The sequence below is a fragment of the Rhinolophus hipposideros genome, assembly GCF_964194185.1.
Source record: "Rhinolophus hipposideros genome assembly, chromosome: 12".
NCBI lineage: Eukaryota > Metazoa > Chordata > Mammalia > Chiroptera > Rhinolophidae > Rhinolophus > Rhinolophus hipposideros.
The window spans coordinates 4,125,218-4,149,701 of NC_138058.1; the positions used below are offsets into that span (position 1 = coordinate 4,125,218).

The 24,484-nt window shown below is 43.3% G+C and overlaps 1 protein-coding gene across 1 annotated transcript; it reads left to right on the forward strand.

The window, feature by feature from the left end:
* Nucleotides 1–623: 623 nt before the first annotated feature.
* ECRG4 (ECRG4 augurin precursor) lies at nucleotides 624–11,552 on the forward strand. Its single transcript, XM_081068586.1, has 4 exons — nucleotides 624–1,468; nucleotides 5,429–5,476; nucleotides 7,500–7,657; nucleotides 10,978–11,552. Exons 1-4 carry the CDS (start codon nucleotides 961–963, stop codon nucleotides 11,131–11,133), a joined length of 870 nt encoding a protein of 289 aa, XP_080924712.1. The 5' UTR covers nucleotides 624–960; the 3' UTR covers nucleotides 11,134–11,552.
* Nucleotides 11,553–24,484: the final 12,932 nt, after the last annotated feature.

Sequence of the window (24,484 nt, forward strand, 5' to 3'; positions counted from 1 at the left end):
CAAAGGGGATGATCCACAAGACAAATAAGAGATTATAATTAATATCTTTCATGTATGTTCCAAACCAATCCAGACACAAGTTCGGCTTTCTATATGCTTTGATTTTCTTCCTAATAATGAATTTCTTATCTTTGGGCAAAAGTAAATATATTGCTTTTTTTAGTAGCTTTTTAAAATCCTACCCCTTAGTTCAGAGTTTCCCCAAGGGTTTATAAGCCTTTTCCTACAATCATTTGATGTATAACATTATCTGTGTGCTTCTCTTGGGCTCCTTGGGAAGCCTGTGCAGCCCAAGTCCTTGTGATTCTGTCAGACCTACTTTTTCTTTATTCTGCCACCATCTGCCTTTTCTCGCGCAATATTAACATACTCCTTTCCTGGAGAAATCCAACTGTATTACATGGAGAGCTAATTATGGTGAGACAGTAAGCACTTACCACTGGAAGGTATAAAAAAAGCTGAGTTCAAAGCAGATCTTAGATGGAGGGGCCCCTAAAGGGAATTTCAACATTGCTGCCATGTTGTGGATGGAGGCCAAGAGAGGTGAGCCGCTCAAGGTCAGCTGGACACGCTCAAGGTCAGCTGGACACGTTTGTCTTAGGGCTCCTTCACCACACCACCCTGCCTTCTGTGAGTCCTCTGTGTCCGAACAGGCCGTTACTGGGCCTCGCTTTAGTGTCACTGACGTGGATCTCAGAGCGCACAGTGGGACTCGTTTGTTCTGTGAACACCTATGGAGGTCACACTGTTCTTCGTTTCTGAAAGGCTTTTCTGTGAGCGAAGTTTGGGACGAGATGCTTTCCTGGATTGCAGCTCTGAACCCAGACTGTGGAGTCTTTCAAAATATCCCAAACTCAGCACTGTCAAGGGCATGTTTAAGGGTAGTGTGGGGAATTAAGGAAATTCCAGAGGCCACTGTATAAGCCCAGGCGGGAGCCAGGCCCTGGCGGAGAGAGCAGAATGAAAACGCAAGGAAGCACCAGCACGGGGAGCCGAGGACAACGGGGCGAGGGGCCGGGCGGGGAGAAGGGGCGACCCGGGCCGGGGACACAGCCAGTCTCCCAGCCGTCCCCTCCCGGGTGGCGTCAGCCCCTCCTCGGGCAGCCGGGACCTCGCCGGTTCTCGCGGGCCGCGCGGCGCTCGGTCCTGGGCGTCGCTGCCAGCATCGCGGGCGTCCACGGACTTGGGGCGGCCGCCAAAGAGCAGGGCCCGGACGCGCTCCGCGAGCCGCTCGGCCCACGGCCCGCTGGCGCCGCGCCCAGCCCGCGGGTCCCGCCCCGTCGGGGACGCGGAGGGCACTTGCCCGCCTGCGCCTCTGCCCCGCACGCCAGTCCTCCCGCGCAGAGTGGAGCGATGCGCGCGTTTTCCTCCTGCCCACCCGGTGCGGCCAAGGCCTCCTCTTCCGCGCGGCCCCCGGTCCTGGCCGTGACTGCGCTGGCTCTGGTCCTGCTGTTGTGTCTGGGCCCAGGTAAGCGGGGCGATGCCGGGGAGCCGGGGAAGGACATCAGTGCCGGGGGAGACAGGTGACCCACAGGTCCCAGGGGTGGTCGAGGTCTTGGGTTTTGCACTCGCAGGACTAGGAAGCTGAGAGCTTAGGCGGGAGGAGAGGGTACCAAGGTCAAGGGCAGGGGCCTGAGATACCCGTGACAACCTTGGGGGAAATGAGGGGCAAAGGTTCAAAGAAGGAGCAATAAGTGTTTCAGCACTAACTTCAGTGGGGAAGGGGTAATAGGAGCTTGAATCCGGAGGTAACCGCCCCCACACCCTGAGACTGAGGGGAGCAAAAAGGCGCCTTCTTCCACATTCCCTTCCAGGCATTTCCCAGCTGGGTCAACTTCCAGATATGCAAAGCAGCAAGCGGGTTTTACATCCAATACAGAGGAACTTCTCTTGGAGAAGAAATGCTTCACCTTCTCTACTTCATGGAGCGAATTGGTTGAAAATTCGGGTTTAGTTCCCTATAAATTGTGCACATTCACACATACTCCCAAAATGAAGGAATTTGGTGGGTGTTTAGACATCTGAACCCTGGGAGTCCACAGATCCTAACTTAAGAGGGCAATCTGAACTGACTTGTCCATGTCTGGACAGTGCTACCTTCAGCTGTGTGATGCTTTGTGGTCCACTAGCGGCCTCCTGCATGCATGAGAGCCTTTGAGGCTCATGACTGTGACCCCAGATCTACTGCTCAGGGAACAGGGACTGGAAGGTGACAAGTGACTTACCCACAACCTGAGACTGGTGTTTGTCCCACGAAAAAATAGCTGGGCACTATCTGATGAAATGGTACACTCTCCGGGTTGCTTAGATTCTGTATTTTACTTATTCAAAGCAAGTACAGAAGAGCAAGCTCCTGGAGGAGGGGAGGGAGGAGACATGCAGGAGGAGCCCTGAGGTTGGAGCTCCGGGGCCTTAGGACAGCAGGGGCCATCTACAAGCAGGGAGGATCACTGCTGTTCTTAACTACAACCACAGGGGAGGCTAATCAGTCATTTCCCAGGACATGATTCATCTACCTCTCGCCCTTTGTTCCCCCCATTTTGAGAAGCACATCCCACTAAGGCTAATGAGCATTGGCTATAAACCTATTCCTTTTTAGCATCTGTATTTTATTTCGTTAATACAAAGAATGTAGTGAAACGGTCAGTTAAAATATTACAGGACCATCATGGTGCTGGAATGTGAACATTCTTGACATAAATTGAAAATTTTTATATCTGTGTATAGTCTCAAAGGTGGCTCTTTATGACACCCGAAAACATTCAATGGAAAAAAATCATCATTGCCATTCTTGATCAATTTATTAATAGTTATCACCTCAAAGGGCATCTTACAATTCTGAATCTGCTGGGAGATCTACGTCAGGTAACTAGGTTTAATAAATTCAGACATGGCTATAATGACAGCCTAGAAATAGTGACTGATGATGTTGGGGTAAAAAAACAAAAAATCCATACTACAGAAAAAAATAGTCACCGTTATTCACTTGTTCTTTGTTGTTTTTTTCAAACAAATTGAGTGTGGTATCCAATCATATGTGTTAATGTTTATAGTTCAGTGTGTAGTAATTGGCAGTGGCAAATTAATAATTCATAATTTAGGATTTTCCCATGCTTTTCAGTTGTATTGCTGAGAGTTGGTAAGGCTTTCATTTCCTGAGCAGTAGTGATATTTGCCACAGCCTCATCACAAATGCCTAAACCCAGTATCTACTTCAACATCAGATCACATTTCATTCATTAATTGTTCAGCGCTTTTACAGAAGGCAAGCAGATGGACGGACTTAATTTTATATGAGTTGTTAGAGACGGACAACAGACAGTAATGAATGCTAATATTTGTGCCAGGGAACATATCTGTTTGCTTTGGCAAATGTTTCTATCAGTTTCTTCACTGACTCTTAAGGTTGGAGGACTACAGCCTTTAACAGTAGTCCCACCCCCTTCAAATGACCTCTTCTGAGGTAGCCTCATTTCCTTTCCAATTATTTATGCTCAGAAGCTTCCAGCAACTCTTGATGTGAAGCCTCTTGGATGACTTATGCCAACTTTGTGGGGGACTGCTCTGGTGTGGCAAACCTGACTTCATGTCCTAATCTATGGTGCCTTGGCCCCTTAGAACGATAGCTCTCCTCCGAGAACTTTTCATATCTCTAGGTTACACATCTAAATTCCTTTCCTTTTTTCCTCACATAACACATTTATGGGCCCTCGCCTCCCTGGACTTTCTCCTCTGACCACAACTCCAGTTTCTCTGTGACCTTCTGAAAATCAGATGTGAACTGAACCAAATGTAGAGGGGTGGTCTGATCAGAGTAGCGACAGAACAGAGACAGGACAATTATTTCCGTTCTGCAAGGTGCTAACCATTTATGAACGCAGCCTAAACTTGCAATTGCTTTAAACATCACTGCAGACTGACGTGAGTGTAGAAGACGGAAACCACTGAACTCTTTGATAGATGCCCCACACTGTGCTAATACCTGAGCCCACTGTCCAGCAGGCACCCAGCCCTCCTAGAGAAGACATGGTGTGAGGGCAACACCACCTGCGCCACCCAGTCCTTCAGTGTGGACCCTAGAGATTCTTCCCAAACCTGGTTCCATGCCTGGCATACCTACTCTAAAGGCAGTTGGGTAACACTCAAATTCAAATGCCTACTGGTGGCTAAGAGGTAAAGTGGCTGTTTATGGACTCACTTGGGCCCAGAGATGTTTAAATTCAAATTTTGTAAACACTGGGCACGCCAATAAAACACATCTGCAGCGAAAGCTCAGCTGGGGGCAGCCAATTTGTGACCTTTGAGTACAAATGCATTTCCCCCTAACTATCTACCCCTAAGATTAAGCAGGCCTTCTTAATCTTATTTGGGTTCCAAACACTTTTGAGAATCTGGCAAAAGCTATGGCTCCTTTTCCCAGAAAACTGTACTTTTCCAGATGGAAACACAGGCCTTGGGGCCTGCGCATGGAGAGGCAGGTTAGGGACCTACTGAGAAAATAAGCATCACCACCTCAATGTGCGTGCACCCTGGGGCCAGACTGGTGCCTTACACCTGAGATGCTCAGCTCACTCCTTCTGAGACTGGGCTTTTCCCCTTCAGAAGATAAGCCTCATACTTACATGTAGCACCTAAGGATCAGAGGCATCAATAGGTCCTCAAACCAGCTCACCAGGCCAAGCAGGGGCTTCTATCAGGCCACACATGTTATTTTCCGTTAAAATGATTGGGCTGATTAGAAACACTTTCAGAACTGAATAAAAATAACAGCAAATGGTATAAATAACGTGTGATGATAAGATGATCAGGGCAAGCCAACAAATGGGCTGAATTTTTAGAGTGCTAAGGCATGTTCCTTGGCTTGTGGCAGTGGAACTCCCATTTCTGCCTGCCTGCATCTTCACACGGCTGCCGTCCCTCCATCCTCTCCTCTTTGTATAAGGAATCAGTCACAGGACTTAGAGTCCACCCTAAGTCCAGCATAATAGCACCTGAAGATCCTTAACTAATTATGTCTACAAAGACCAGATTTCCAAATAAGTTCACCGTCAGAGGTTCCAGGTGGATATGAATTGTGGGGGAACCATGAAAAGTGAAAGTCTGAAGGAAGAAGGTGCATGTGACAGATGGCTGGCTCTCATAATAAGACGTTAGGGCTGAGAAAACAAGGTTGCTTTTCCCAGGGACCAGCTCAAATCATAATGCGCTTGGTCAGCCATGGTCATCGTCACCAGTCTGAGCCATGGGTAGCCTGAACTGGTTTTCCTGCATGACATGGAGTACAACAAGCACTAAACACTGTAATACTATCAAGGTGCCAAGTCAAGATGGGGGCAGGCAGTGAGTTTTTCCAACTCTGATTTTTGCATTTGAGAAATTAGACGGTACAATGCAACTCTGATCCTGACTTCTGCTTTCATTCCTTTAGGTGGCACAAATGGAAATAAACTCAAGCTGATGCTTCAAAAACGGGAAGGTAAATATGCCCCGATTGAATAAGGGTTACATTCTCAATGGGATTGAAATGAAACGGCATTGTTAAATGTGCTTACTGGAGTCTTGTGTTTGGGCAATCAGAAGTGTTTACTCCTTAAAAGGTTAGCAGATCTGAAGAGCTTTTTCTGTGGGTGTGTGGTGTGATGTTTTATTAGATAAACATTATTGCCATTAAATGCTGGAAGGTTGTTTTTCTGAAAGCTGTCAGTATAGACTCAGAAATAAAAGAAACAGTGCTACAGTGTTAATCGAATGCTGTTTATTTTACAGCATATCTAAATTTAGAGCTGTCCTTTACAGCACAGAAAAGCTCAGTTAGTGGTTTATGCACAGATTGTATTGCACTGGTACCCTATATCTAATTAGCTATTAGGGGGAGGGTGCAACAGAAAAACCTCTTTGTTACTAACACCTGTTGTGAAAAATACTCCTCAGATAAACGTGGTAGACGGCAGCAAAATGTTGTGGAAATAGCACCGTCTGGGAGGCACACAGTGTGAGTCCGGGCCCGCTGTTGTCAGCTCCATCCATCAGACCAATTGTGTGGTCTCGTGAAGGCCATTTTCCCTCTTGGAACTTTCGTCTTCACCTGTAAAATTAAACCGTTATCTATCTCTTAGAAATTAGGAAGTGTGACCACATTTCCGATGTGAACATTTAATCACTTATTCTTGTCACTTTGAGTTAGTGAGGACACTAGCAGGCTCAAGCCTGCTCCCGATGGGGCTGCAAGTACTTATCACCCTGTTCCTAGTCAGCACCTCAGGGACCCCCTACAGATGCTGAGCACATGTGGCCCCTCTCAGGTCAGGGGGCTCCTAGGGGAGCTCCCGGCATCTTTCTCAGAACTTCCAGCTGCTCATGAGGCTCTGGTCCATCCTCAATCTTTGAGGTGCCCCTGAGGGCCCCCACCATGTGCTGGGCAGCCAACTGTTTCCCCAAGGACACTCGGATGACGGAAGGTCTCGTAGGGCCAGCTTGAAAAAAGTGGGGCTGGAGGACAAACCACCAGGATAATATCAACTCTTATGTGTACAACCTCAACTTTTATTCAATTCAAGCCAAGAAACACATAAGGAGCACCTACTGTGTATAAAATAGTGTAACAGGCCATGAGAGAAACACACAGATGAACAAGAGGTGAAAACAGAAACCCGCTGATATTTTCCCATGTGACAATGAACACATAGGGCATTTACTTCCATTATTCTATACAGCCTGCATAACAACATAGAGACAGGGACGGCCAGTCCAGTTTTGTAGATGAGGGGAGAGAGGCTCAAAGCCAGACCACAAGAGCAAACCCAGTGGCACAGCTGCTTCCCCTCAGCACATCCTGCAGAAGGGTTGCCTTTTACACAGCTGAGGCCATGCAGAAAGACATTAGAGGAAGCCATGGCCAGGTTAGAGCAAGCGTCAGTACCCTGCAAGACTCAGTCGACTCAGTCGACTCGTCAATGATCTGTGAGGCCCAGAGGCGGTGGCCCCAGGTGGCAATGTGTGTTCTAGCAACCCCATGTGAGGACTTGCTGCTCTGCGAGGCTGGGCCTCGCCCTGGCCCTCTCAGGGCTCATCACTCCAGCCCTTCGTTCTCCCTACTCGTCCTTAAGTAAGCGGTATTCTCTTGTTTGCAAGTACAATGAGCATCCACCAGGGCGGCACTAGATATCCAATTGTTTCCTAAATGCAAAGCTCAGTGGGTAAGCCACCAGCCTCCTCCATGTGGTCTGGTGAGTGGCTGCAGAGGATGAGCTGAATTTCATGTCCACCCTGGGCCTTAGAAGTTGAAGGTTAGCTCGCACCCCTTTGTACGGCTGTTCCTAAATAGGAGCGCTTATGAACAAGGAGCATGGAGACTGATGATCACGCCTCAGGTAAGGATGAAGCCGAGCCAAAACCATCTCTGCATGTGGCACTGGGGGATGGAATGTGGAGCAGTTATTCACTGCAACAAGAAAAGAAATCATTCTTGGTACTTCTGGGGTGGGCATTAATCATTTCAGCACTGGCTCCAACTAAGACTGAAGTGGCTGTTGATGAAAGCAAAGCCAAAGAATTCTTAGGCAGCCTGAAGCGCCAGAAACGGCAGCTGTGGGACCGGAGCCGGCCAGAGGTCCAGCAGTGGTACCAGCAGTTCCTCTACATGGGCTTCGACGAGGCGGTGGGTATCCTCTCCTGCTGGGGCCTGGCTTCCTGCAGGCCAGTGTGGCTTAGGGGGAATAGGGCACAGAAGTAAGCGTCATTATTCTTAGGCAGACGTTTGAGCCCCCATTGTATGCCAAGCAGTATCCAGGCATCAGATTACATTACCATCGATATGAGAACATCAGCTGGAATTTTCCCATTACTCTATGTCCAAGTGGGACTCCCTCCTAATATGTTTGGGAAGTAGAATTCCAGAGAGGTTACTGCCCCAAAGGACTGGAACATCAAGAATCTGATTTTCGTAGGAACACTTTTAACTGTTTTGTCTGGGTGTCCTTAAAATAACTTACAACCTCCCCCAAACATTTTCATCCTTACCTTAAAAAATGTCAGAAACAACAAGATCAATGCAGAGACTCATGAGGACAATGGAAAGAGATAAAAAGTGACTTTTAAAGAGAGACAGGTCTTTGCAGATGCTTTGGGGATAATTTGTCAATGCAATTGCAGGAAAAGATGGTTCAGGTCATGCATCCAAGTAGCGTGAGTGGACATATTCCCCGAATTAAAGAAAAATAATTTTATAATCACAGACTCCTGGGTACCAGGTACAGGTAAGACAGCTCAGGGGTAAGGTGGCGGACTCTGCTGTATGGGAGTAAGCCTGCAGAGTGACTGACAGGGGTGGGCGGGGCTCAGGAGGAGCGTGCTGTGTGGGAGGCGTGATGAGGAGAACACTCAGCCCTCCACCCTAGCCAGGAAGCAATGAAGGGTGGCATCTCCAACGAGGGCCCACAATTCATATTGTGAACCAAGGGTGTATGCACAATACTACATTAGGTGGAAACAATTAAATTCTTTAGAGACATCATTTAAAAAAATAAATTTATTGGGAGACAAAAATAAATGAATTGGTCTACATCAAACTAAAACGCTTCTGCATAGCAAAAAAAACCGTCAACAAAACTAAAAGGCAACCACTCAAATGGGAGACGATATTTGCCAACAACACCTCTGATAAGGGACCAGTATCCAAAATATATAAAGAACTCATACAACTCAACAACAAAAATGTAAGCAATCTGATTTAAAAATGGGCAGGGGACCTGAAGAGACATCATTTTCAGTGGCTGCATAAAATGCAAGCCTGTAGTCATATCATAATGTTCTTCCTGTTCCCAACCATTGGACATACTAATTTTTCCCCAATTAACTTTTTTGCTACTCAAATATAATTTTTTTGTTGTTGTGCAAATAGCCAAACTCTGCCAGGAATGGTTTTAGGTCTTATATGAATGAACTTACTTAACATTCACAACAACCTCAAAGGCAGGTACTATTATTTGTATCTTCGTGTGTAGTTTGTTTCTTACTTAGTATTGCATTCTGCCCAGTGGAATCAGTGGAGCAAAGGTAGAATTACATTTAAGGGTAATTAAGTATTGCCAAATTGCATATTCTCATAAGTCATGTCTGAGGGCATCATCCATTTTCTCACGTCGTAAGCAGCATCTAGTATTCTCACTGAAAACTTAAATATATTTACTTATTTGATAGATGAAAATGTCATATCATCATTTGGCACTTTGCATTTCTTTGAGTACCAGTATTTGCAGTTCATGAACCTGGGTATCATGGGAAATGGCTAAAATAATGTCTGATGACAAAAGCAGAATAAAAGTGAGGATCAAGTAAGATTTTAAGGACTAAATATGCATAGACAAGACTAGAAGGAAATCCATCAAAATGCCAGTGGTGGCAGTCTTTGGAAATGGAATTATGATCCCCCTTTTTCTTTGCTTCCTTCCACATACATATTTTAAATTATGCATTACTCTGCATTACTCTAGTCATAAAACATGTAAAAATTTATTGAAAAAATATATTTTAAGCCAAAACATCAAACAGGATTATAAAATGAGAACAATCAAGGACCAAGATTATTTAGCTGTTGGGAAACCTGCAGTACTGGGAGACAAGATAGTGTTCTCCTTTTTGAGGCAGAGGCTGATGCCAACACCCCCAGGCTAAGTAAACGGAGACCAGCGTGGAGTCCTGCTCTTCAGACTGGCATGATTGGCCCCCTGCTCACCCAGAGCAGATGGCCACCAAGCACCATCACGGGCAAGGCCGGGGTTTCTAGTCTCAGGGAGTTATCAGGTATTAGCGTTCACTGGCAGTCTTACTAAAGTAAAAATAGATTCCTGAGGCCCAACCACCAGAAAGTTTGGTCCAGGAGGCATGCCGTGGTGCCTGGGGATCTGTGTTTTACAGCACCCCTAGAGATTTGGGTGCTGGGGTACACTGGCCAGCCTTTGAGGAAAACTGGCCCTGAAGCCCAAACTGGCCCTGGAGCCTTGAGGGGTTGTCCACCCGCTCGCTCCAACCTCCCCAGGACATCTGTGTCTGCTCCGCCCTTTTGCCCTTACACTAAATCTCTGGCCAAGTTCTGAGTTTAATCCAAATGCACTGTGCGCCCCTTCACCACCGCCAATGGAAAACTAGTCTCTCCTTTAAAAATAGATTAACAGCAAAGACTCCGTGCCCGAGCTGTGAACCTGAACGCCATTCTACCCTTCTCACTCGTCTCAGTCCTCCTCCTTCCCTTTTGCTTGTATTAACTGTAACTGTTCTCTTTCATATGTGTCTCTGGGGAACTGAGGGCTTCCTGAGGGCGGGGAATGTCTTTCTTGTGTTGGAGGGCCCTCCAGTCCCAGGGTAGGGCCTGGCATGCTGTGCCCACTTACTCAGTGTCTGTGGAACAAACAAGGGCACCTGTGCCTGTTCTTATATACACCACAGGTCTAAGAATCAATGTCAGGAGCATCCAAAACACCCTGTCCTGTGGCTGTAATATGGCAGTGCTGGGGCTGACTCAGTTCAGCCAACACTGATTAGCACCTACTATGTGCACTTGAGTGGGCCAGGCATATGAAGGTACTAAGATGGTGTCTGCCACAGTGAGATGTGGATGGTGCCGGTGGGGCGTGGGGTAGGGCAGGGTCAGGCCAAGTTGTTACTGTATTTGGCAGACGTCTGTTTTATTTATCAAAAAAAAGAGAAAAATGTTTAAGTCTGGGATATATTTAGAGCTTATATGACAGAAGTTGTCATGGGTATGGGTGTGTACTCCTTTGGGGGAAAATACCTTTTATCAGTCTTCTGTAGCTGGCTGCAATGACCCCTGAGCACAGGAACGCTATGTCAAGGAGTTATGCTTAGTGAGGGTTGGAAAGCATTAAAGAAAAACCACCACAGTGAAAGCCAGAGGCAAGATGTGGTCAGGGTGTGTTTGTGTCCTTAAATCCATTCTCTGTGGTTTTCTCTCTTCTCCAGAAATTTGAAGATGATGTCACCTATTGGCTGAACAGAGATCGGAACGGACATGACTACTACGATTACCATCGTCACTACGATGAAGATGCCCCCATTGGTCCCCGGAACCCCCACAGCTTCCGACACGGAGCCAGCGTCAACTACGACGACTACTGACCGTTATTACTCAGTGTACGAGAAACCAGTGGCCATCCTCTGTCTTCTTCGTGATGCCTGGCACTAGTTGGTTTCTGTTGTGCTTTTTATAGTTCTTTTCTGTCCACTTTCTCTGACCAGAAAGGAAGAGTTAAAGAATATAAATGCCTTTTGATATTGCATGCAAGTGTCCAACAGTACATTTCATTTTAAAATAGCAATAAAAGCATTTTGTTAAAAAGAAAAGTCTCAGAATGGATTTGGATGAAAATTAAGCTGGCAACAGTTTTCATCCCCTGGATGTTTCTGCAGTTGAACTTTCTTTGTTATCCTCCCAAGTGTAACCCTTCCAAGAATCCTTACCACCACTCCCAGCTCCCCCGGGGCTCAGCAAGCATCTTCCATTTGTTAAAATTTAGTCCACATTAAATGCAAGCTATAAAACCAGCATGAAAGCATAGTTGAACATTATTTAAGGTTATAGAACTAGGCTTTCTGGGTTCCAGGCTCGCAGCTAGAGCTGAACTTTTTTATTATCATCCAGGAAACGAAGAGTAAGAGATAAATCCTGAAGTTTGGTTGATTTCAGAGCCTCACCCATATTAAAAAATTAAACCTTATTTAAGAAAGATTTAGGAATATATTTTGTATCACATTTAAACCACCTGAGTGAGAAAGAAAGAAAAGTGGTGATGGGGTGGGGAGAGAGGGGATGAGGAAGGTGGGAAGGAGACTGAAGGGGAGTGAAAGATCCCAGCCATTACCGATCCCAGGGAGTCAAGTCACAGCCTGTGCTGTGCCTGCAGAGCTGCAGGGGTGGGGATAGAATGGCGTGGGGAGAATAGTACGGGGAGGGGCTACTCAGAATGACTCTTACATTTCTGGGGGTCATAGACCCCTCTGACAGTCTAATGGAAACTTTCTGTTCTCAGAAAAATGATACATAATTTTGCAACAGGCTCTGAAATATCCCCATTCATGAACTGTAGGTAACAAAAAATCCTGGGCTTAGTAGGCAGTACTGGCTTCAGGAGAGCAGTGTTTACAGACAGTCATAAAATCTGCATAGTAGCAACTTTGTTTCGTCCTTTGGAATCCTTATAACTTTTTAAAATTTGAGGTAACATGTACGTATTATAAAATTTTAATCATTTTTAGGTATACAGTTCAATAGCATTAGGTAGATTCACATTGTCATGTACCATCACCATCATCCATCTCCAGAACCTTTCCGTCTTCCCAAATGAAACTTGTACCCATTAAACACTAACTTCCCACTCCTCCTGCCCTGCGAACCCACCATTCTATTTCCTGTCTCTATGAATTTGACTATTCTAGGGACTTATATAAGTTGAATAATATTGTATTTGTCCTTTTGTGACTAACTTACTTCACTTAGCATAATGTCTTCAATGTTCATCCATGTTGTAGCAGGTGACAGGATTTCCTTTCTTTTTAAAGCTGAATAATAATATTCCATTGCATGTTTACACCATGTTTTGCTTAGCCATTTATCTGTCAATGGACACTTGGGCCACTCTCACCTTTTAGATACTGGACATAATGCTTCTGTGAACATGGGGGTGTCAATATCTCTTTGTGTCTCTGAATTCAATTCTTTTGGTATACGAGGTTGGACAATATAGTTCACGAACTCATCCTAGAGAAAGTGCTCCATACCTCACTGTTGAATATCTCTATGTTCACCTTTGATGTCCTCCCCTTGGGAAGCTATGCACCAACACAAGTGCCTAGTCCACCCTTCAAAGCAATTTTGGAACTCCTTTTCCTGGAGTGGCCATCAGAGCTGTCATCATATTCCCCTTGATGTTCTGAATGTCATCAAAATGTCTTTTCAATATTTCCTTTATCTTTGGGTAAAGAAAGAAGTCATTGGGGGCCAGATCAGGTGAGTAGGGAGGGTGTTCCAATACAGTTACTTGTTTACTGGCTAAAAACTCCCTCACAGACAGTGCCGTGTGAGCTGGTGCATTGTCGTGATGCAAGAGCCGTGAGTTGTTGGTGAAAGTTTCAGGTCATCTAATTTTTTCATGAAATCTTTTCAGCACTTCCAAATAGTAAACTTGGTTAACTGTTTGTCCAGTTGGTACAAATTCATAATGAATAGTCCCTCTGACATCAAAAAAGGTAGCAACATGGTTGCAACAAATTCACAAACTTGATTGACAGGCCACATATGCCCAGAAATAGAATTATTGGATCATATGGTAATTCTGTTTAATTTTTAGAGGAACCACCATACATGTTTACCACAGCAGCTGCGCTATTTTACATTGCCACCCTTAAAACTTATGTTTCTTTTTCTTCACAACTGGGCTGGCACAAACCTCAGTGCAGTGCTAAAGAGGAGGGAGAAAGGATGATGGAGAGAACATCTTCACTTCACTCCTAACCTTAAAGGGAGTGCTTTCCATGTCTCACCATAAACTACGTTTGCTGGATATTTTTTTTGTGGATGCTTCTTATCAAGTTAAGGAAATTTTTATTCTTTTGAAAATATGCTAAGATACTTTTTAATGTCATATATGGATATTGAATTTAATATTCTTCATCTATTGAGATAGTATAATTTTTCCTTTTTAATCTATTAAATAATATGGTAAATTCTATTGATAAAATTCTGACATTAATCATTTGCATGCCTGGAATACACCTAACTTGATCATGATTTTTTTATTCATTGTTGGATTTGATTGGGTAATATTTGTTTGGAATTGTGTCTGTGTTCATGAGTTTTTTTCTGTTCCACTCTGTGTAAGAATGAAATTATCCAATTCCCAAATGTTTGGTAGCATTCAGAGAAAGCCTTTTGAATTTGGTGTTTTCTTCATAGTAACATGTCTGATTATTGATTGCATTTCTTTTGTGGTTAAAGATTATTCTGATTTTGTCTTTCTCCTTGATCTGTTTTGCTATGTTCAATTTTTCTACATAGTCTTCACATTATATGAACATTCTGACGTGTTGAATGTGTTGAGACTTGTTCTTAATATTCTCTTATCTGTTTGTCTCTGTAGCATCTGTGATTATGTTCTTTTTTTCATTCCATTTTATTTGTGCCTTTAAAAAATGAATCTTATCTTTTAAACATGCAGTTTTTGTTTCGTTGATCTCTTCTTTTGTATGTTTCTCCATTTCATGAACTTCTGTTCTTTTCATTTCCTTCCTTCTGTATCTACTATAGGTCTTCAATTTATATTAGATCTTAGTTCCATTTTGAACCTTGTTGTTTTAAAGGCAAGCATTTAATACTCTAATATAATGTTTCCTTCCAAGTATTACATTCCATGAGTTTGATGTGAAAAGTTGCATGCAGAGATTTTCTAATTTCAATAATTTCTCCTTTGACCCATGAGTTGGTTATGAGTGTTATTAAATTTCCAAGTGAATGAATTTTTCTAATGATCTTATTGGCTTTGTTTTCTAACTTAACTGCATTGTGGTTTTAAAAAAAAAAAAAGATCAGTTAGATTCTGATCCTTTGAGTGTACCAAGTTCAGTCAGCTTTATGTCTGAGCAGGTGTCAGCCCCAGCAAGTGTTCTGTGTGTGCTCAAAAGGAATGTGTGTTTTCTGGACATCAGATGCAGTCAAGTCCATTAGCTCAAGCTAGGCAGTTATACTGCTTACATTTTCTATTTCCTTCCTTGGAGGTGGCCGTTTGATCTATTGATTACTGGTAAGCGTGTTAAAATCTACTATGACGGATTTGACAAGTTTTTCCTTTAATTCTGACAGTCTAGCTTTGTCTGAGGCTATACACAAATTTAGGTTGTACACACCAATTTAGAATCAATACATCTTCCCAGTGAATGGAGTCATTTATCATTATGCAGCAAATTTCCTTTTTATGAAGAATGCTTTTTACCTGAGTTCTCCTGATTATATTAATATGCCTATACTTGCCTCCTTTTGGTTACTATTTGCCTGGTCTATCTTTTCCATAATTTGGCCTTTTATCTTTCTGTTTTTTTTAGGTATGTCTTTTGTAGAGCACATAGTGGTTTTTGTTGCTGTTGTTGTTGTTTTTTAATATTGCATAACTATTAAGACCTCAATGAGAAAATTTAGTCTACTCACCAAAATGTGATTGGTGACTTAGTTTTACTTTTAACACCACATTTTGAACTTTTGACTTGACTGTTCCTTTCCCCCCTCTTGCCTTCATTTGGACTATTTTGTTTTCCTTTGCCTGTTCTTTGCTTGATTTTTATTAGGTCCATTCTATTAGCGTTTGCCCAATTTAATACATATTTAGCAAGTTACACATAATCGATAGTCATAATCTGTTTCCGGACAATACAAGGACCTTGCAATACTGTATTCTCCAATCTCCCCTCCCAACTTGGCATTTCAAATCTAGCCTGCTTTAATTTCCCCACAAATTATCTTTGCTTCGTATGTAGTCATTGGTGTATTTAGCTTGTCATCTGGTTATCTTGGGTCATTCATTTTCCTTGCAGCTCAGACCATGCACCTGAGGTCACTTTCCTTTGATATGAATTACACGCTTCAGAATCCATTTAATGAGGGTCATTTGGTGGTAAACTCTCAAGTTTCACACTTTCCCTTGTTCCACTCGGCATAGAATTTTTGGCTGAGTTATTTAATCAACACTTTGAAGATATTATCATACAGTCTTATGGTGTCCACTGTTGTTACAGATTTTACTTTTCACCTGTCATTCCTCTGTGGGTGACTCTGTTCTCTCCAACTGTCTAATATAAATACTCATCTTTGTTACCTCAACCTATATCTATGTCTCCATGTATTTATACTGCTTAGGATTTGTTGGGCTTCTTAATCTGAAGGTTGGTGTTTTTCAACAAATTTGGAAAATTCTATTATTTCTTTGAATGTTACTTCTTTGCCATCTGTTATTTCTTTCTGGAACTTTGAGTGTATATATTTTGATTATATTTTCCCTTTCCTTTTCAAATATGTTTAATGTTTCTTGTTAATTCTTTTCAGAATTTCAAGTTTTTCTTTCATTTCTTTAAAGGTATTAAACTTCTTTTATACACTTTGCTATTTCCAATATCTGAAGTTTTTGCAGATCCATTTCTGCCTGCCATCCATTGTTTCTCATTCCTGATTGTCTCGTCTCCCTGTCACGTAATTTCCAACCATGATGTGATTCTTTGGAACTTTGTGTCATTAAAGAATATTTTAAACCTGAGTGAAGTTGAATTCTTCCAAGAAGCACTTTCATTTCTTTTTGCTAGTGGCCGAGGGTGTAGGGGCTGAGGTGTGGTGTGGGAGGGTCTACTAAACTGGGACCATTATAGATTGGATTCTCCAATTGGGGATTTATAGACCACACAGGGACACCAAACGGTTCCTATTCTCCTGGGTGCCCTCTTCACACCCTCGCAGCCACTCCCATCCAACTGAAAGTTTGACAGGAAGCATCCTCACTGTGGCTTTATAGTGATGGGTTTATTTGTCATTGGCCCCTGCATCACAGCCGGAGCCTTTTGGAGGCTCAGCCTCATACAGGGACAGTCTGCCTTGGGCTTTCTCTCCTGTCTCAAGCACTGGACAGCCTTCAGAGAACACAAGCTCTGCAGGATTCTGCAGACACCAAATAGTTGGCTTTCTCTTCATTTTGGGATTCTGCAGGTTTCTTACTTTTGTTTCATTTTTGGGATGCATCCAAAAAAAGATATATATTTCTTGGAAATCATATTCAGCATGTGCTCCCATTGGGCACATGCATTGGGAGATTTACTCAGGTTATCTACCTAATCTTCCAGTATTAGAAACCGAACTCCTATTTCCTCATTTATTTAAAATTGGATATTCTTCACCTTTTTTAGTGTACCTAGGAATTTCTTCTAAGAATAATGCTTTTAAATACATAAAAGACAGGGTTATAAATAAAACCAATTATATTGAAAAAGTTAACATTTTAAAAGACAAATTTGTGATATAGTAATTAATGTGCTTTCTCATGCTATAAATAACAAGCTCTAGTGACAGGTGTATTTGCTGACAAAGTTCCAGGTAAGAGCTAATACCGTTGCAGTTTGTTGCCTATATTTATACTATAATTGAAGAAGAGGCTAAATTTGAGTTAGGAATTAGTAGAAACAAATAATGCAATGTTTCCCTCATTAACAAGAGTTCCTATTTAAAGGGATTTCTAGTTCTGTTTCTGTCATATATCCAGAATGAAAGTTTCCAATTATTCTGAGGTTAAAAGTAAAAATATGTGGGTGGCCGGTTAACTCGGTTGGTTAGAGCGCGGTGCTCTTGACAAGGTTGCCGGTTCGAACCCCACATGGGCCACTGTGAGCTGTGCCCTCCACAACTAGATTGGAACAATCTTGACTTGACTTGGAGCTGATGGGTCCTGGCAAAACACGCTTAAAATAAATAAACAAACAAACAAATTAATTAAAGAAAAAAGTAAAAATATGTTATGAGTCCTATGAGGCCTGGCCCTGACAACCTCTTCATCTTTCCTTGCCATCCCCTTTGCTCTGTGCTTTAGCTCCTCCAGCCTTTCAGTCCCTTGAAGTATGCCATTCTACCCTCTCCTTCTGGAAGTTTCTCTCTTCCTTTTGAGTTGATTTCCAGGCTTCCTTCAGCGCTTGATCTTGTCACTTCTCCTCCCGTTCTTCTAGTCAGCTTCCTCTCATGGGCGCTGACATAGCCCCTTCCAGGAGAAAATGACCACGTGGGTGATGTGACAGACATGTTTCTTCCTGTTAGACTGTAGCTTCCAGGACAGGCACCACAAGTCTTTGCTGAGCATTAAAGCCTCAGCACCAAGCACAGAGCCTGTCAGAGTAAGTGCTCCCCCATGTGTGTGAATGGAGCCTGACTGTACTCAGGATGGGAAAAACTCACCTGGCCTCATTTCTATGTATGAGGAAAATGGCTGCAGGGGTTGCATAGCAGACACTGCCTGGGATAGAAAGTGAGTTAGGAACAGAACAGGATTATAACTCAAAATTGGGGGTCCTTCTCACATCAATTATTTCTCTCCCTCCTCTCCAGGACAAGCACCACCCTATGTAAACTTATGCACACCCCCTACTCCCCATGGCAGGTCCATCTCCTCCTTCCAAAGTAGGTCTCACAGGCCTATGGTTTCCTGAGATTGTGCTTAGCATGGAAATAGAAAAACCACCATTTTCTCCCTGACTGCACTCTCCCTGCACTGGCAGCTAGCTGCCTTCTGAGCAGGAGCCCACCACGACCATGGCTGAGAGCCTGAGGCCAGGTCAGGCGGGAAGCTTGTCAAGCTTGGGCAGAGGCCCTTGGCCAAGTGCTCTCCAAATCATTCCACCTGACCCTCTAAGCATCCCTTTTTAAATCAAGAAACACTGTCTTCTTCTGTGGATCGGAATTGCTTCAGAATTTTACAAACCAACCATTTTCATACAACAAGGATTCTTTAACAAAAGAGGAAAAATCCCATTGTAAAAAGATACTGATCGAGAGCCACAGACTGGACATGAGGGGATGGCACGTACTCAGACATTGCTCCCCGCCCTTCATCATCTATTCATACGTAATACTGAGTAGGCGACATCTGGAGGAGGGTGACCAGCTTATTCAGGGGGATGCATGTTGGAGATGTCACTCCTGGAGAGTCCTGATTGCTCATTTTCACACATCAGAATGGCTGTCAAGAGAAAGAAGTCTTTGTGCCCCAAGGCACAACCAGAACCCACGAGTGGCTGCTCAATGAAGCTGATTTTAGCTCAAAATTCTAAAAATGGAATGGGCTGCTTCACAAAATTAAGTGCTTCCAGCAGGATGAGTGAACATTTGTCGAGATTGTTTACAGAAATGTCTACATTTGAAGATGAAAGTTTCTTAAAGTTTGAGACCCAATGGTGATTGGCACCTCTCCATCCCTACTGAGACTTTGTGAAAAGATCTAGCACGTGAGTCCTCCGAAACTCTGACTTAACTTTTCTCTCTGATAAAACTAATAGTGAAAATACACGAGGGAAGCAGGCAAGACGAGGTACTGGAAGAAATGTCAGAGACAAAAGGGATTCACCCCATTCAGGGTACAGACCAATAAATTAGGATTCAAGGAAATCTTTCTAACAACTAGGCCAATAATTTCCTAGGTTAGTGATCTACCCTGCTTCTCCCATCATGCTGTAGCAATCGGGAAAACAGGTACGTACACCACAGGGAATTAGGATTTTTAAAGAGCTCTGTCTTTCCATTGGAAGTACATACCTGTTCTCGTAAAAAAAAAAAAAAAAAAGGCAAAAAACCTAATGCACTGAATGTAAGACATCCTAGGGACAGGGCAGAGAAAAACACCATGTGATACCACTGCTGTCACCACTACCGTTGAAATGAAACCCAGAAGCAACTGTGTAAGAGGCAGATGTAGTTGTTATGAAAGACATGTGGACTAGATACATTCCTGGTGATGTGTGGTGTGCATTTGATGTAATTCAGGGCTGCTTTTGTTGTTGTAATTGAACTCTCTCATCCTGTTCTTTTCTGATTTCCAGTTCCTTTTCTCTTTTTGCTGAGGAACAAATTTTGTGAAAATAACCCAGGAAATGTGAAAGGGAACATGGTAAGCACCCAGTATTGAAGAAGTCCAAAAGCTGTCAGGAACACCGCTGAGTAGGTCCTTACTGTGCTGACAAGAGACAAATTTTACCTCCTGCCTTTTGATCCAGTGGTGAAGCTAGGAATGAAGGATTCGGTTAATCGTCCATCCATGACCTTTCCAGTTGGCCAGCTGACTCAGACATGGTTCTGTTCTGGGATATAATAAACACATTATCATTTCCTCCTCACATCTTACATCACTGAAACCTCACTATCACTTTTTAAAGTAGGAAAATCAGATATTATCATCTTTCCCAATATCTTCTTTTTTCTATCTTCAATGACAAGTTTTTAACTTCATTGATAATTAAATTGCATTTTAGTAAGTATCATTGATTCCCATTTAATCTCTTTCAATGCTTATTAAATTTTCCTATTTAAAAATAATCTTTCAAATTCAAGTTGTGTCAGAACGATAGCATAGGGCATAAAGCGCAGACCATGGTATAGCTGCAATATTTAACATGATTCGATTTTTCTGCATCACTTGATATGATCATGAAATTTTTTTCTTTATGGTGAATTATACTGATTAAGATTTTCACAAGACAAACAAAAACTCACAGACACAGACAATAGTTTAAGTGATTACTAGAGGGTAAGGGGGGAAAGGGATGGTAGAAGAGGATAAAAGGAGTCAAATATATAGTGATGGACCGAGAACTGACTCTGGGTGGTGAACACAATGTGATATACAAATGAGTATTATTGAATTGTACACTTGAAACCTACATAATCTTACTAACCGAGGTCACCTCAATAAATGTAATAAAAATTAAGAAAAATAAAATTCAGTACAATTATGAAAAAAGGAAAGCAAAAATTTTACTTTTATCTTGATATTTTTTTCTGGATTCTATGAGATAAATCCTTGCCACTATGTGTTATGTTGTTTATTTGTTTACATTTTATATTCAACATTTGTTAGATCAAAAAAAGAAAAGAAAAAGATTTTCAAATACGGAACCAGTCTTGTATGCCTAGAATAAACTATACTTGGTCATAGTATATACAGTTGACCCTTGAACAATGCAGGTTTGAACTGTGCAGGTCCACTTATATGTGGATTTTTTTCAATAAATATGTACAGTACTGTGAATGTATTTCTCTTCCTAATGATTTTTTGAACATTTTTTTCTCTAGCTTACTTTTAAGAAAATCTCAGCAAAGAGGAGATGTAAAGAAATAAATGGAATCTTTATAACAAAAAAATAACCAAAATAAAAAGATCTGGATGAATTTAACAACAGAGTAGAGGACAAAGGAAAGAATCCATGAACTTGAAGATAAAACAATAGACGTTAGCAACTTTGAACAATAGAATATAGACTGAAAAAGAAAATGAACAGAAACACAAAATTCAAAGTGCACCAAAATAGTTAAGACTTAAAAAAAAAAAAGGTTCTTGAATGAACTTGTTAAGTGACGTGTAAAGAGCTTGGGAAGTTACTGTTCCATCCTAACTGCTACAAAGCAAAACAAACGGAAAAATCAACATTTCTTCTTAGATGCAACAGAGATGAGGTCACAGGACAAATCTCTGACCCCCAAATTGGAGAGACCAACAGGCCAGTACTGTTAGGTCAGCTGCAGGCATAGTCAAAGCCGCCGGGAGCCAAGTCACACCCCTCTGCCAAGTTAGACCTCTCCTCGCCTGACAGAGACTGGGGCCCTGGCGTTTCCCAGAAAAGGCAGGAGACCGCTGGTGTGATAAGCAACTCCGGACACAGCCGCTCGCGCCGATTTGCTGCTAGGGGGGCCTGCTCATCTACCACCTCACTCAGCCAACCCTCCCCCCAAAATGGCATATACACCTCCCTCCCTCTACCCTGGCAGGCTTGACTTTGCCGGCCCCCCGTCTGCGGACCGGTGAACCTCATCCGGGAGCGCAGAATAAAGCACTCACTTTTCTCAACCCGCCTGCCTAGACTCCTTATCTTCCCGCAAGCCTTACAAGTACAACTTCCGTGTGAAGCAGGGTGGGAAAATCTAAACTGCAATTGACAAATTGCTAGAGGCTCAGTGTGGACAAGTATGAGTTTAAAAATCCAGGGGGAGTCAGTATAAGGCGACCCAACAATTTTGTGAGTTTTATCTCTAGGAGCTCAACCTGGTTCTCATACTGAAGAGTACAGAAAAATCCGCTCGTGCTTCTGGCCTCAGGAAGGGAAAAGGAACGGTTCTGAGCTACAACAGAGCACTCCGCTCTTCCTAACAAGGCCTGCCCTCAGGAGAAACTAGTTAACTAGGCTAACCTGCTGGGGTTGTATCAGGGCCTAATACCCTGGGGAACGGGAAATAACACCAGCTCCCCCCGACCCCCCCAAACACTGTCCTACCTAAGGGGTGGGGGAAAAAAGATCCTTGATAATAAAATCCCTAGCTTTTTTTCCTCCCAGCACAGTATTACCGAACTAAAGGAGGTTTGTTTGCCTGTTATCAAAGCCAAATGAGATACAAACAGGAGTTTGCAGCAAAGAAAGATTTAAAGAAATGGCGCCAAGCCTGGGGACACAGGGGAGTTAGTGCTGGAAGACCTGGCTCCCGGATGACCTCTAGGGGATAGGTTGTATAGGGGAAACATCGTTAGTCACAGTGGCTAAGCGAGTTGGGGTGATGGGCTCTACTGATTGGTCGTGAAGCAGGGCCTGGTTGGGACCCCCGTCCCATAATAGAGGCCTCGCAATCCCCAGCCTCACCTTTCCTTGACCTATGGCTTAACAATGGATCATCCCCCTGCAGCTTGGGGCCAGGTCCCACCCAGTTCCGTTTTAATATTCCCTTAAATATCTGAGAATGTCAAGGCAGTGTTTGGAGGTGTTAACCCACTGCCTTCTCAGACCACCGGGGCTCAGATGATAAACGCTTATTCTATGACCCAACTCCTGTGTCGGTCTATTGGCTGAGCGGTGCAGGCAGCACGAGCCCGGGACTCGGTTGCCCTCGGGTTTCTGTCGGGCCTAAGATAGGAGGCAGTTGATCATTGCATCAAGTGCTGACGTGTCATGGAGTCGTCCTGTCTGGTTTTGAGGGGATGTGGCCGGTCCTTCTGCCTTCATGGGCCTGGAGCTGAAACACAGCTAAGGTCAAGATGTTATCTTTAGTTTGACCAAAACTGTTTCTGTGGTCAACCAGACGTCTGATGCTGACCAGAATCTGATGTCCAAAGGGCTTCATGATTAAGGGAATGGACAGCTGTGCAGTATGTGCAAAGGTGAAAGAATAAGGAAAGAAAAGCAGCAAGTGGGTCCTGGTGCTGTTAGGCTAGACAACGCCAGTCTGAATCAAGGAGAAAGAAAAAAGTCATTTTAAAAAAGTGAAGTTTTTGCACGGTTACAACATCTGTAGATAAAAAATGGCCCTTGTTCCATACGTGGCTAAGGTACAAGACACAGTCAAGAATTTTTAATCCAGAGACAACAGATGGGTTTTCGTGTAGCTAGAACAACAAAGCCCTATTGGGGTCTTTGAAGCAATGTGCACCCCCACCCCTGGAATTGTAGCAGTTTTCAGGGCAAGGCCATTTTTCAATTTCCTGTGAGAGGTAACAATCAAAGTAAGGCACAGTATCTAGGTAAATCTAGGTAAGGCACAATATCACTTTAATATGCAAACTGAAACCTTCAAACTCCCAGCTCCTCTGCCCAGGAAATCACTGAGTGCTTCCCAGATTTCCCACAGTCTCTCTCGTGAGACCAAATTGCAACTCACTGTCCTGGCCAGACCAGCGTTTAACTCAGCTTCTAGGTGAAAAACGAAGTCAAGCTCACAGATAACTAAGAACCATTAACCAGGGGCAGCTCATGCAGTGGAGACTCCACCATGACTTAAGGAGCAGCCAGGATAGGGCCCGGGGGGCTGGGCTCAGTGTCCACCTGGCACAGCTGAAATCCAGACTCCTTGATACCACTTCCTTCTCTTTTTGGGACATTCATATACTTAATTCAGAGTTTTCATTGTTTTTCCTTGCTGAGGGTGAATTACACATAACTCCTTTTCCCCTTCTTCCTAGTACCCTGAAAATATTTTATTAAAACCATGGGGGGAAAAGTTGAACTGATGAATTCCACAGAAGAGTTCCAGAATGAGCAGGTAACAAGGTAGAATTCTGGACCTTGGGGCTGTGGGGCTCGCCCCATCTTCACCGCACAGCTGAGGTCTGTCCACACAAGTCCCTCCCGGTTTATGCTATCTTCAACGTCTGCGTTACCATTAGCAGTTCCCAGACGAGCTTCTCAGCTCTGCTCATCCCTGCCCAATAAATGGTGCGTCACTTAGTTCCGGCCAAAATAATGACAATTAAAAATAAGAAACTATCCTTAAGTCCTGTCTTGTTCTCTCCCACCACTTCTAATCTAGCACTGACCCTTGGTTCTGGAAGCTTTCGGGGGAATTTAGCGTGATAAACAAAACAAAACCACAGCTTCCTTAGCTTGGCCTCAGGGGTTCTGACTGAAAAAAGATGTCCAATCAAAAACAATATTCCATGATGATTCTGAAGGATAGGCAAGTCTAGTTTCTCCTGGGTAGTTATGGAAATAAGTATTCTGGCCAAATGCTTGATGCTTTTATCTCCCTGTACCAGTTCAGATTTGTTGATATCATGCATGCAGAGCTCACTGACTTGGAAAATGAGCTGCTTTCTTAACTTACTACCATGTTTCCCCAAAAATAAGACCTAGCTGGACCATCAGCTCTAATGCGTCTTTTGGAGCAAAAATTAATATAAGATCCAGTTTTATACTATATAAGACC

What these genes read in the sequence shown, in the direction of transcription:
- ECRG4 (XM_081068586.1), top strand. Translation starts at nt 961, where the DNA reads ATGAAAACGCAAGGAAGCACCAGCACGGGGAGCCGAGGACAACGGGGC. An exon ending in GCTGTTGTGTCTGGGCCCAG is followed by an intron (nt 1,469 to 5,428) that starts GTAAGCGGGGCG and finishes TCATTCCTTTAG; the next exon opens with GTGGCACAAATGGAAATAAA. An exon ending in GATGCTTCAAAAACGGGAAG is followed by an intron (nt 5,477 to 7,499) that starts GTAAATATGCCC and finishes TAATCATTTCAG; the next exon opens with CACTGGCTCCAACTAAGACT.